Source organism: Paracoccidioides lutzii (genome assembly GCF_000150705.2).
Source record: "Paracoccidioides lutzii Pb01 unplaced genomic scaffold supercont2.23, whole genome shotgun sequence".
Classification (NCBI taxonomy): Eukaryota; Fungi; Ascomycota; class Eurotiomycetes; order Onygenales; family Ajellomycetaceae; genus Paracoccidioides; species Paracoccidioides lutzii.
In genome coordinates this window covers 61379-74768 of record NW_015440969.1, presented here as the reverse complement: position 1 = coordinate 74768, position 13390 = coordinate 61379, and the positions used below count along the sequence as shown (strand labels likewise).

Sequence of the window (13390 nt, the reverse complement as noted above, 5' to 3'; positions counted from 1 at the left end):
CTGTTAGAAGGAAGAACACGAGGGGAGAAACTAATGATTTGTAGTGGACGAAATGATAAAAGGTTGGATGGAGTACGAGACAGTAAGAAGATGATATATGTGGGTTTGGTTGGCAGTCAGAGATTAGCTCAAGAGGATAGGGGTAGGTAAGTGCTGTATGCTATCTGGTCCGGAGCAAAATAATACTTCTACCTCGATCAATCGAAGTTTTTTGACAGGTCGGTTGGCTTGCTTTAATCTGAAAACTGCAGAGTGGGGTGAGAAGACGTATGTGCCATGAATTATTATGAAGCCAACCAAGTGATATTAACAAAGAAACTGAAACAAACAGAATAATACTTTAAATCATATTATTATAAATCCCGTAAATTAATATCAAAGCTAAATAGGTTACCGTTAATCATTGAAATCGTGGAAATCAAATCCAGACCGTAGCCTCAACGCATCAAAGGGGGGGAGGGGGGGGGAGGAAGTCCGAAAAGCGCAGCTCGTTCTGTCTGCATAACGGGAAACGAAGGCCAGGGGAACTTATTAAGTTGCTCCTCATCCTCCGGCCACTTCCCTTACATCCGTATGACACATTTCGTCATAGACATCTGAAGCACCCAACAGTGAAGATGCTTATTTCTAATAAAAGATCAAAAAATCGCGATTGCGTTTGGTGGAGAAGAGACACCACCGGGCATATTGAGAGGCACCGACGAGAGGAAGAAACTCCATCTCTCTAGCTCTTGGCATGTGCGCGAGAGACCTTCAAGGTCGAATAGCTCCCCTGATGCAAGGTTAGGTAACGACTCCCAGAAACATCGATGTCTTTCGATATCATGTCTCATTGGTTAAGTTTTCGGCATCAAAATTCTCGGAACACATACCAATTGGAACTCCCCATCCAGCAAGCAAATATTCATGAAGGAATATTTCAGGGTTCTGGGGGGGATAGACCTGACAAATGCAATAGTTAAAAGTCAGCCAAGCTTTGGGGGGAGGATTCCGTAGATCTTGTCATTGCTCAGCAACACCCACCTCCCAGCTGATCGCGTCACCTGCAACGGCGGAAAAGCCCGTGTTCCATAACCACCGGAGCATCTCAGTCGTAGCTTCAACGCCCGCATGTTCGGGTTTGGGATCCACCGAGTACGCCCGTTTTTGATCATCAGTCATAAGGTTGTCCCACTCATTGGTCACCCCAATTCTGATAAATAAGATGTCTCCGCGTTTAAATGTCAGGTTACATTCATTTGCGATATCTAAGATCTCCGATAGGAGGATTTGATGGGTCGAAAAGGTGGTGTATTTCATCCCCTTTTTTGCGGCATAGGAGGCATAATCAATTAGAACTCCGCGACCTTTGAGAGTATTATGAAACTCGGGATATTAGCGTCACGGTTTCCAATGCGTCAAGATATTATAGTATACAATAAATCAAAATGTATGATATGGTAAAAAATACCTGTAATTCCTTGGCGAGCCCAGTATTGCATCCCTATGCGATTATTTGATCGATTAAGAATCTCACCGGCGGTGGTGCCTCCGTAGAACACTCGTTTTGTTTCCTTGCCATCGGTAGAAGGTACACGTTGTGAAAAATGACGAAGTCCGTCCCATTGACTGCTTTGTTCTTAATATGTCTGTTAACCAAATAGAACACCAACAAAGACAGATAAGTCGAGTCTGGTAACGCACGGGGGTTCATGATGTAAACGTCGTCAAAAGCAAGACCATCTAAAAGAGATATGATATGATGCTGACAAGGTTGCCGATTCAAATTAGCCAGTTCCAGCTTTGTCATCTCCCAGCCAAGAGTCACCCGCTTGCCCGTCTTTATTTCTCCTGCTGCTTCTGCCACCACCGCTGGGGTCAAAAGAGCGAGCTTTCCCAAGCCCTCCTCCACGCTCCCGGGAGTGCCAATCCACACTTGGCGAGGATTGGGGAGCTCATCAAATGGTATGTCGAATGGCGATGCCTGGGCCATTGCTGCAAGTTTCACTCCACCACCAGGTCGATGACAGTGTAATAGTGGTCGTATGATATTCTAAGGCTGCGTGCTTGAAAGTGTTAACAAGCGAGATGGGAGTTGAGATTAACGTCACACAATCCCACTATGTGCGACACTGCGATGGACCACAAAAGGGTTGATTGAATTAACCTTTAAGGGACCAAAACACCCGGGCAGAGTTGACACATCACAACGACATTCTAGTCAGAAATATGAATAAGTGTCTAAATAGCTCCTCCCCTGTAGAAGATAAAGGAATGTTGAAATCTATTTCCCTCGTAGGTTGGCGAACATCCTGACCTCAATAGAAAAAGGGGGGAATTCACAAAGTGTCTCATCTACCGGGCTTTTGAACAAAATACTTACAAGAAAGGTTTAAACACAAACCCCGACAATTGCAAGGGGAGCTTGCAATATATATGAAAATAGGAGCACAATTGGAGTCCCTGGTATGCTACTCGCATCCAATTTAACTTCATGTGCATCTTGGAAACTAGAATGATAATATATATCGTCGGGTCTTGTGCCCAGCGGTTAGTTGCGTAGTTGGGAGGCGCAGATATAGCCGTAAATGAGCAATGACTTCAACCTTCATCCACAGGGAGTGTTTTTTTACTCTTTTTTTAAATCCCTTTTCGCCCTCTTCTATCTGCATATATGACCATATAGTGTCACAACATCGCAGGAGATCCCTCCCACAGAACATGCTCCTCTTAAAAGATCGTTGAAATTAGCGTATTTCGGCGAACATAGAACGCCATTTGCAGCCACGAGGTTCATCATGGCCGTTTAATACTCTATTCAATTTCAGACTGCCGTTCCCCTAGATATGGTAAATAGGATGGAATATAACTTTTGTCAGGTCTAACCCGGTGCACCCCAATGATACCACATCCAGCCCATGGGTGTAACGGAACCGGACGAACACCGCAGGCATGAGCGGGATTGGAGAGGGATTGGGATTCCAAAGCGGTGACTAGCCGGGATTCCAGATATCAAATCGTTGGAGAAAGAAATTGAAATGGGCGAAATGGAACATTCCAACGTTCTTCCGGACAGGTTTGATGCTGGCGGCTTAGTTAAGTTAGTCAGCTTCAGCGCCTGTTCTGCTGAGTCATCCAAGTCCCTGATACCAAACCCTTCTACGTTTAAGTTGGGGAGACTTTGGGACAACAAATATCACACCGATGCAGAGTTTGGCATCGCAATCGTCGACTCCAAGGCCTGGGGGGCGGGGGCGGGGGCGGGGAAGAGAGGAGGCCTTCTTGACGTGCTCTTGATTACGGGATTATCCTCCACTGAACTGGCTCTGGAATTCGTTCGTAGTCTGCTGTCTGCATTCTTCTCAACTTTTCACAGCCATTGCCAGCCATCTCCTATTTAAAGCAAGAGTCATACTGACCCGTGAATAGGTGGATGTCCTGTGCTGGCTACAGTTTTTGCGTGAGTCTATTCTCACATCCTGGCTGTTGCTTTTTGTACTCCTGACTCCAGAGCAGGGTGGGGCTGGTACATTTGCACTGCAAGGATAGTTCCCATGCACAATCAACAGCCATTCGCCAGATACGGCTTCGAAATCATGAAACAAAAGAACATTGGGGTCCTATTTTGTCTAAAATATGCAATTGCCCGTTTTCATCCAATACCGTTGCATGAAAATAGTACAGTCTCTTCAATATGCAATCCGGGATTGCCCCCGAAGATATATCTAAAGCCAGATGGCTAGATGCCAATGGGCCATGCCTGATTACACAACAGCTCGTGGTTTTGAGCAAACATTCCTTGGGTGACTTTTGGTGGTTACTATACACTTTATTACTTCCAAATTTGTATATTTAGGGGGTTCCCTCGTTGTTCTTGAAAATAGTTCGTCTTACGAACCGAGTGTGGTGTTGCAAAACGCGTGGCCCGGAAGTTCTATGAAGAGTTTCTTCCTCTTACGACATTGAGAAATTATTTTGAATCTGAGTATGTTAAAACCCGCTCATCGCTTCGTTCGGGACCTGGCATCATGATTTGAAGGCCTAGAGGGGATTACAAATTCATAACAGGAGAGACCTTCCAGTACTAGATCTTCTTTACTCATCTCGATTTTAACAAGCTACCCTAGTTTGTGTTCTTTTTATCATCTAATTCGTTTTTTGTTCACTTTCTTTCGAGACAAGTTCCTGCTGCTCCAGGTCAAGTTTTGTTTTCATTTTTTTTTTCTTTTCTTTTTTTCCTTTTCCCTCTCCTTATGTACTTATCATTTCTTTCCAGATGATATCTTAAATCTTAATATTTCTATTCTTCCCTCCCACTGCGAACCCCCCCAGCTGCTTCGACCTGCGCTCGATATGGCAAATTTCGGAGCTCAGACCAGTCGATATAACCGACTGGTTATAGTGTTCGTTGCTTTGGGCTCCTTTGTTCGTACAATGCAATTTTGTTTCCTTCCACTTCTTCCGAGACCTTCTTTTCCTATAAATTTTAGGCTAACCAATTTTACGGGAGACTTCTTTAGACCTATGGTTACTGTGCCTCTATCATAGGCAGCACCATCGGCCAGCCTGGATGGTATTCATTTTTCAATCTCCCTTCGCAGGACGAGCCCGGTTATGCCACAGTTACAACAAATGCAATTGCTACCGCCAACGGCGTCTTTAGTGCTGGTGGTGCTGTCGGGTCTTTGTTTATGATGTGGTCTTGCGAAGCCGTTGGCCGCAAAGTCAACATTCAACTTGGGTCGTTCCTTGCAATTGTTGGCGGTGCGTTGCAGGGAGGGGCGGCCAACTTGAAGTATGCCAGAGAATCTTACGATTGTTTGCCAGAAGCGGTGATTATGCTAACTTTGCGGATAGAATGTTTCAAGCTGGTCGGCTTGTCTCTGGCATGTCAATTGGTATTCTTGTTACTGTCTGTCCAATGTATCTCGCAGAAATGTCAAGCCCATTTGTGCGAGGCTGGCTGGTTGGACACCATCCAATATTCCTAGTTTTTGGCTACATGTTCTCGAGCTGGGTTGGCTATGGATGCTACTTTGCAACAGAGAGCAACCCTACCTTTGCCTGGCGTTTCCCGCTCTGTTTGCAGATCCTAAGTCCTCTCATTTTACTTGCGGGTTCTCCTTGGCTTCCGCGGTCTCCTCGATGGCTAGTATCAAAAGGAAAGCTCGATGAGGCCTGGGAGGTTCTTCGCCATTTGCGACGATCAAAGGACGATCCGGATGATCTAGTTGCAAAAGAGGAATTCGTTCAAACAAAGGAGCAGCTCAAACTTGAGGCAGAAAAACTTGCCGCCACCGGCCATGGAGTGTGGACCGCGGTTTTCAAGAAAAAGTCCTACCGACAAAGGATGATCATTGGCTTTCTGACTCAGTGGGGAGCAGAATTTGGAGGTCCCTTGATCATTGTAAGTTTACACAAGCATAAAAGTTTGAACTAGCAGTTGCGATTTGTTACTAACATCTCATTATTCAGAATAATTATGCAGTCATTCTATACCAAAACCTTGGCATGACGGGTCACATGCCGCTACTCCTGAGTGCCCTATGGTTGACCACGGCAGGCCTCATTTACAATCCCACTGGGGCGTGGTTGCATGATAAAGTCAATTCTAGAAGATCCATGTTTATCACTGGGTTTATCGGCATCGTTGTAACGACATCATGCTTAGCCGCTATGACCGCTATATACGCTGGCACGCTGAATCGGGTTGGCAACGGGTTTGGAATATTCTTTATTTTTTTATATCTCACATTCCAAGGGTAAATGAACCAAATTGTAGCAGTCAACTTTATATATTCATTTCTTTTTGCTAATTGCTCTTTCAGAACCTTTTGTGACACCACAATGTACCTATACGTGTCTGAGATATTCCCCACTGAGATCCGTCCCATTGGGATGGGGTTTTCCCTCTTTGGCCAGTTCGCATGTAAGTGTGTTCATCGGAGCATCTACCACTGGGAATACAACCCTTTACTAACGATTATACAGCGACGATCATTCTCTTGCAAACCGCTCCAATCGGATTCGCTCAGGTTGGCTGGAGATACTACCTGGTTATTATTTGTTGGTCGATATTTTTCATTCCAGGTACTTATGAGCCCTCACGGTTACTTTCGGCGTTTCAATCACCAATCGACCTCACCAATGAAGTCTAAATCAGATTGGTGAAAGAAGCCACAACAATGCCAGAGCTAACAATAACATATGATGGATAGTTATATACTTCTTCTTCCCGGAAACCGCCCGTCTAACACTGGAAGAAATCGCGAGAAATTTTGGCGAAGAAGTTGCAGTTGGCGTTGTAGATGCAACCGATGAGGATAAAAGAGCTCTGGAGCACAAACTTCAGAGCCCTGGAGTGACAAGATCGACAACCGCTACCTCTCGTTCAGATCCGGATTCAGGTTAAATTTTTGAACAGAGATGTGGCACGACGTGGTACAGTGTTTTCCCAGCCTTTACAACGCATGATCGCCACCGCGTGTCTTGCCTTTCTTGTTTCTTAAGTTGTATTATTTACTTCGTGGTATGCGATGGTATGATTGGTGAAGGGACTGGCTAAAACTAGATAGAAAGCTGTTATATTGCTTCCACTTCCCTTATTCCGTTCCCACTTTGGTTGTGGGTTGGTGGCGGTGGAGGACAAGTAGGAGTAGTGGGTTGTGTTGCCTGTGCCACAGCTTTGCAGAACGGGAACGAATATCCAATGTCGGATTTTTGGGATATATTTAACAAACATATATATAATCAAACTATAGTCTAGAACACCGGAATCTAGTTGAAAAGAAAAATTGAATAAAAATAGATATGTACAATGATGCACTTGACATCACTGAAATTTGCCTATTCAAATTAATATAAAAGTCCTTTCCTTTGGGATAATAGCTAGCCTCACCAGGAAACTTAGATGCACACGACAATACGGATATGTAAATATGGAGCACGAAAAGTTCAATCCTTTTGTAAGGTCTCATTTCCCCGAAATCGGGGAGGACACGGAGGTGGCGGGTTCTCGATGAATTACATATGCTTACATTTATTTAAATGTCAACATCATGCATTGAAGTGAATCATCCTTTTTTGAAATTGGACTGTCCTCCCTACCCACATTTCCATAACCATTTATCAAGAAACAATATAGGAAAAGGGACGAGCATCGACAGTGCAACCAGCTACATACCATCGCAACAAGCTCTCAGACGCCTAGTATTGGCACCTCTGTTTTAAGTCTGCCATGCCCACCATCCATTTCCCTCCACGGATATCTGCTGGCATAGATGGCACTCACTGTCTATAGTCGTGTACCGATATGGATGTACAGAACTCGAGTTGGTCAATGCTACGTCGCGGACGAGTGAATAAAATTTTGCTGGTTATTGTCACACAAGGGGTAGCAGGGGCGCTGAAGATATATGTTATGTCGTACGCCCGCTTCCAGTGTGGACTGTGGATAGGATTGCACAGCAGATATAAACGTTAAGAGACGGATGTTGTGTGAGGTAAGTTAAGATGGTTGGGAGTCACTCGTTGGGTTGAATAAAGGGGGATGGTTCTCTGATTTCCTCCTTTCTCTTCTTTAATGTTTCCATGCTTATATAGGGGGGAAAACTCTGATTTGGGGATTTAATGAAATGGGAGGGTGATATATCAATGTTGTTTTAGCATCGTATATTAGTGGATGACGTATTGTACATATCTGTTTACTTTGTGGTTGGGAGCAAGTAAAAAGGGTTCGAGGGTTTTGAAGCAAACACAATTGAGATCCCATGTAAATTCGGAATTCTATTATAGTGATAGTATTGGAAAGGGGGGAGATGTATGAAGAGAGAAGCGCTTTAATAACAACCATGATTATACCCAACCAGCCGAAGAAACAATAAGCACTGCTGTATAAACGCCAGGATATTGACCGAGGACAAGAAGCCGGATGGGGGGAAAATGTATATTCCGTTTAAGCACTTGGAATGGTGAAAAAAGTCAACAATCACTTCCTAAGCAAGGAATCAGACATGGAAAGAAAATAGTCTCTCCCCTTTATCAACCAGACAAGCCATCCCCATAGAACAAGCAACCAAATCTGACCCGTTCCTGTCCTTGAACCAATTGGCGCAACCAAAACCGTCATTTTCTTGCTCGAATACTGCGGCCTCTTACCCTTCGAATCCTCGATATCAGCTTTGAGATTGGCGACCAAAACACTGACTTGTCCTTCAATCCTGCTCAAGAGACGGTCTACGTAGGAAGTTATATCGCCAACGGCGTAGATCGGCAGTTTTTCCTTGTTCATTGCGCCTTGTCTTTGGACGCGGAATTCAGCATCAACGGGAACCCATCCATCCTTGTCTTGCAGTTCTGAGGGTATGAAGCTGTTGTTGGGAATGACACCTGTGGTCGAGACATATGCGTCTGCGGTGAGGATTTCGCCATCTTCTAATGTGATATTCCATTTCTTGGAGGTCGGATCTTGTGAAGCGCCAGCAACCGTGACAGAAGTGCGGACTTTGACACCCAGTTTGGAGAGAATGTCGTACGCATTGTGACTAGCACTGGGCTTTAGGCCAGGCAGAATTCGATCGGTGCGTGTCAGGAGGGTTATCGATGTATCCTGTTTGCTTTGGAAAGCCTCCGCCAATTCCCCAGCAAATTCGACACCAACAGCGCCAGCTCCTCCAATGACGACCGTCTTGGCTTCTGACAAAGTCACCTGCACCTGCTCAATCGCATGTTGGAGGTCATCCGATGCCGTTGCTTTAAACGGTGCTAGAATGCTATCTTGACCCAAGGTTGCCTTGGAAGTACTTCCAGATGCTATAACAAGATAATCGAACGGAATGACCAGGTCCCTTAACTCGTCGTCCTCAGCTCCGACAGCATCGACAGTGACTGTCTTGTCATCCACATTTATCGACCTCGCAACTCCATGGACGAACGAGAAAAGCTCGGTATCGTACTTCTTGAACAACTCCGGAATGGAGGACAGATACCTTTCTGGTGCAAATGCTTTAGGCTTTGCTAAGATGCGAGGAGCGGCGACGTTGAAGAAGTGAACTGCTGAGGGGTTTATGAGTTTGACTTGTGCGTTTGGGATTCTCTTCAGGATGGCATGCGCGGTTTTAATTCCTGCCCAGGAGCCACCAACTATGACGACTCTTTTTGTGTGTGTCATCGGAGCGGGAGACTTGAGGTGAAGATGAGGCAATGGATGGATCGGGGAACGAGAGTGAAAAACGAGTGAAAAAGAAAAGAAATTAAATTAAATTATTCCGACGTGAAGGAGGCAGACTTTAAGAATTGATATGAATTTATAGAGAAAGGCTCGAGGTCCCCTTTCAAACTCCCATCAATTATTCATAAGCAACGCTGTGACAAAGCAAAACTTTGTATGGTGCAAGCTCCAGGATCCACCTGGAACCATGGAACTATGAACCCTTTTCCAAGGGGTTGATGATATGTCAGATTAGCAGACTGTGCATTGCATATCTTCAAACCGAGAGTAAATTGCATTCGCGCCGTATTGCGCTCCGTACATGCTCCGTAGATCATTCTCATGAACTTTGGGCTCACTTTTTCATTTCTTTTGGAGAATAATAACAGCTGTACAGGTTAGTCATACTATTGTTGTTAACTAATACATTCATTCTCTTCTTCAAGACAGTCTGTGATCTCTGCGTATTATGAGAAAACTTTTTTAAATTCCCAGGGTCCTTGAGAAAGCATCAGAGTAACCCCGGGATGCAGCACTTGATTTCTGTCTCGCACAAAGTGATCCAGAAGGTTGAGAATCAAATGAGATCAAAATAAGAATGTTTTAGCGCAAAACTTAATTGAGCCAAAGTAACTACCGGAGCCCGGGTATTCATCGAATAAACAGAGAATGTCTCTCTCTATTAGCCACTCAAAGTCTGGGCTTGTTGAACCGGGATGAAAAGTATTCCGGCTGTTTTATGAACCAGAATTCCCACACTGGCCCAGATGCCATTCAGGGATCCATACCGCGCCCCATCATATTTGTCAGGCCCTTACCCTTAACCAACCTTGATCCTTACCCGTAAGCCTGGTGTTGAGGGCGGAGGTTGAATCGAGATAGATGTATCGATGATGCATTGCAGAGTGTGTAGACCGTTTATTTTAGAATGGGTGACAGAGTTGACTGTGGTTACCAAAACATGGCCTCATATTAAAACCACCTCTTTCAAGCTGATTAAATAAGCCAGCATTGCTTACATTGAAAATTAGTTAATAACTGTCCATTGCTGGGCCAATTGAGAAAATTTCTGTCTGATGATTTTTGTGCCTTGTGAGTTACGGAGCAGAATCATCTTAATTCCCCAAACTATTGTTTTTACGGAGTCCCTGGAGGAGACTTGCTAAAAATGCAAAATCAACCACTTAACTAAAAATTATGCGTCGGACCGCTATTGGTAGTTAAAGTGTTTAGTTAAGATTCAGCATATTTTAACCTAAAGTTATAATTTGGTAAGGGCCTGAGCCTCCTAAAGTCATGCCTAAATTCCAGGCGTGAATGAGTCCACTATTCCAGTTTTGATTTAGCATGGTTTTAGTGTAAGTCAATACTTTTTTTTTGATAAACCTTCACGATGATTAAATGGCGAAGATACTCCGTCTTCAAGATCATCATAAGAAACCTCCAATTAGTAAATGGGTAAAATAAACATACTTACCCATAGTGATGAGACACACTCAAAGTGATGAAGGGAGTGAATTGCATCAATATCACATCAGTGAATACTGTCTTCACACAGTATCAACGTTGAGATGAAGCCGGGTTTGACATCATCTTCCCTTAAATTCAAGACTAAGAATATCATTTGCTGAATTATAGAGTCAGATCAACGCAACACCCTGTTAATGCTCTAAATAATCGGAGTCTGTGATCAGACAACACACTGCTCAGTCATCAGGCAACCAAGCGGCCCTGGCCCAATCTGGGGCGTCCAATTATGATGCGGACAACCAAGGCTGCCTTGTGTTTGGATTCCAGCCTAGTTGCACCCTTTCCCGCTGCTTCATGGAAATTCCAAGGACGACGAGCCCATTCTTCTCGAAAACTTCTAGTGTTAGTTTGACCTTTCTCCTGAGATCAAATAGTGCTTCTATTATCTCATTTCCACTGCTCCTGCCAGCCATTATAGGCCATTAGAGGTCTAGGCCGATATCAAGAGCCAAATCTATCAATACGGACAACCCCGCTGCTGACCATGTCCCTAGTCGCAGCTCAAACTCGTTCCCGGATGGGGATTCAACTCGTCCGATATCGAGGGAAATACTACTCACAACTGCTTCAACCAAATTCTGATGCAATTTCAGAGCTCCTTTCCACCATACCTGCAGACAATGTGGAGTATATTCGTAGGTTATAAGCCAGTACTCCTCCAGCCAGAGCTAGAGTCTTAAAAAGTCACAGGGCTGACATGAAACGAATCGATTCAATATGTAGTGTGGCTAAAAAGAAAGCGCCAGCAATATGCTGCCAAAGAGAAATCACTTGAAGACTCAGTGTTCACATTGGATAATGCTCGGACTCATAGTCGCGAGTATGTAACGCAGAAATTGAGAGAGGCTGAACTGCGTAACCTACCGTCGACACTGGCACCGAAATATCCGAGCCATATTCCATTCTTCCAAATTGACCTTGACTTGCAATTATTATCTATCTCGCCCCAAATCCACTTCAGCCTGCGCGATTTGCCACCTGACACCGCTGCATCCTCTTCTACTCCTTCCAATCCCTCCCTCCTGTGGTCGCTTCTGCACAACGCGGCAAATCACTCCATCCCGCTCTCATCCCTAGTGCTGGGTGAATCGGAAAGCGACCTTGACACCTATGAGCCGAGTTTCTCAACAATACCACTTTCAGCAAACAGGTGGCTGGCCTCCAATTCCCGCCTGCACCAGAACTTTTATGACCTGGCATTTTCCAACTTCCAAATCGCGTATTCCGAACAGTTGAATCAAGATTATTTCAGATGGTCTCCGGATGAATTTATATTTCGCGAGCTTGCATACGCAATCATATCTTTTGCATCTGGGCGACTTTCCTTCCGGATTGAAGATTTACCGTCTTGCTGCGGAAGGCAATACGGATCCCCTTGGCCCTCGGAGCTGAACTTTGGATACCATTTAGCAGGCCACGCTCCGGGTTCCGCCCCCGAAGGAACACTGTATTGGTTTGACAACGTGCTAGTCAGCCTGGTTCCGGATATTCCGGAACGAATACACATATATATTGACAAGGCAGTCAATTTTGGCCTGGAACAGGGCAATCTTCCTTTTCAAGCCGTTTTGATTTCCCTGTCAACAGTTGTGCTTCTGGATGTGGAAATTGACAATGAGATTCCCGTAGTGAAACATACAGAGCCACTCAAGTTATTTGAGACCTGCCCTAAGCCAAACGGTTCTTCGCCGGAGCCATCCCCCAGCAGCTCGTTGGTCGACCTCCGGATAACTTCGACGTATTCACCTGCCATTCCTCCACAACCATTACCGCCTGAACAGGTATTCAGTGTCAAGGAAAGCTTCACAGCCTTATCAAATTTTTTCACCACTGCCACACTCCGCCATCTGAAACCCCATGGCCCAGACACCCAAGGCTGCCTGCCAAGCGAACTCTACTACATGATTCTCGACTTCACTGATAACGCCACTTTCCTCACATGCGCTAGAGTCTCACATCTCTTCCGGACGTACTGTCTCTCGAAAATTCGTGTATGTGAGAATCAAAACGAAAATGACATAACACCAAGCAGCCTAATAGACACGTATTCGCACCAAATCATCCAGGTCCGCTCCCCACTTTGCTTGACACTGCAAAATAGAGAATCCGGCGAGCAGTCAGAGTGGTCTCCGTGGGACGAGAAGGATATTATGCATGGAGGTTCAGAGCTGCCGAAGTCGCTGTGTTTGGTCCCTGTGTTTGGGGAATCGGCTAGACTTAGCCAAAGTTCGAAGGCGATGAGTGTATTCTGGAAGTCATAGAAAGCCAGAGGTAGCATATGTGTATTTCTTTACGGGTTCTTTTCGTTTCCCTCTAACCCCCTCCCGTTCATCCAATTTTCCAATGTACCCCTTTTATTTTCGGTTTCTCCTACTCTTTCATAGTTCGATTGATCAGATATGATGCATTAGTATTAATGCTTGAAATTGCCGTCGCGGCATAACCGGTAATATAGGTTGTAAAGATCGACACTTTGCTTCTTGAGGCTGGAATCGATTCAGTGTGCTTTGACATATTTATCTCAAATGGTGTAGTTGTACGTTTGATTCGAAGATAGGCACATGAAAGGCTTTGTCCCCATCGAGATTGTCATTTTAAGTGGGCAGGTAACTACGTATGGGAGAGTAGAGTCAATGATGTTCAGAAATGACAAGCACAGATGCGCAGCCTGAA

The 13390-nt window shown here is 44.8% G+C and overlaps 5 protein-coding genes across 5 annotated transcripts; 3 read left to right on the top strand and 2 right to left on the bottom strand.

Annotated features, from left to right (window-relative positions):
- Positions 1-638: 638 nt before the first annotated feature.
- PAAG_07254 (hypothetical protein) lies at positions 639-1972 on the bottom strand (the record flags this gene model as incomplete). The annotated part of the gene is made up of 5 exons (XM_015846177.1): positions 639-772; positions 873-942; positions 1024-1346; positions 1451-1618; positions 1684-1972. The coding sequence occupies 5 exons, from the start codon at positions 1970-1972 to the stop codon at positions 639-641; spliced, it is 984 nt and encodes a 327-aa protein (XP_015700612.1).
- A 1045-nt stretch (positions 1973-3017) lies between these two features.
- On the top strand, positions 3018-3722 carry PAAG_07253 (hypothetical protein; the record flags this gene model as incomplete). Its single annotated transcript, XM_015846176.1, has 3 exons — positions 3018-3314; positions 3409-3439; positions 3496-3722. 3 exons carry the CDS (start codon positions 3018-3020, stop codon positions 3720-3722), a joined length of 555 nt encoding a protein of 184 aa, XP_015700611.1.
- A 610-nt stretch (positions 3723-4332) lies between these two features.
- On the top strand, positions 4333-6391 carry PAAG_07252 (sugar transporter; the record flags this gene model as incomplete). The annotated part of the gene is made up of 7 exons (XM_002790669.1): positions 4333-4404; positions 4500-4774; positions 4837-5386; positions 5455-5741; positions 5808-5908; positions 5971-6069; positions 6198-6391. The coding sequence occupies 7 exons, from the start codon at positions 4333-4335 to the stop codon at positions 6389-6391; spliced, it is 1578 nt and encodes a 525-aa protein (XP_002790715.1).
- Positions 6392-7966: 1575 nt separating this feature from the next.
- On the bottom strand, positions 7967-9148 carry PAAG_07251 (hypothetical protein; the record flags this gene model as incomplete). The annotated part of the gene is made up of 1 exon (XM_002790668.1): positions 7967-9148. One exon carries the CDS (start codon positions 9146-9148, stop codon positions 7967-7969), a length of 1182 nt encoding a protein of 393 aa, XP_002790714.1.
- A 2053-nt stretch (positions 9149-11201) lies between these two features.
- Positions 11202-12978, top strand: PAAG_07250 (hypothetical protein; the record flags this gene model as incomplete). The annotated part of the gene is made up of 2 exons (XM_015846175.1): positions 11202-11352; positions 11441-12978. 2 exons carry the CDS (start codon positions 11202-11204, stop codon positions 12976-12978), a joined length of 1689 nt encoding a protein of 562 aa, XP_015700610.1.
- Between the last annotated feature and the right edge of the window lie 412 nt (positions 12979-13390).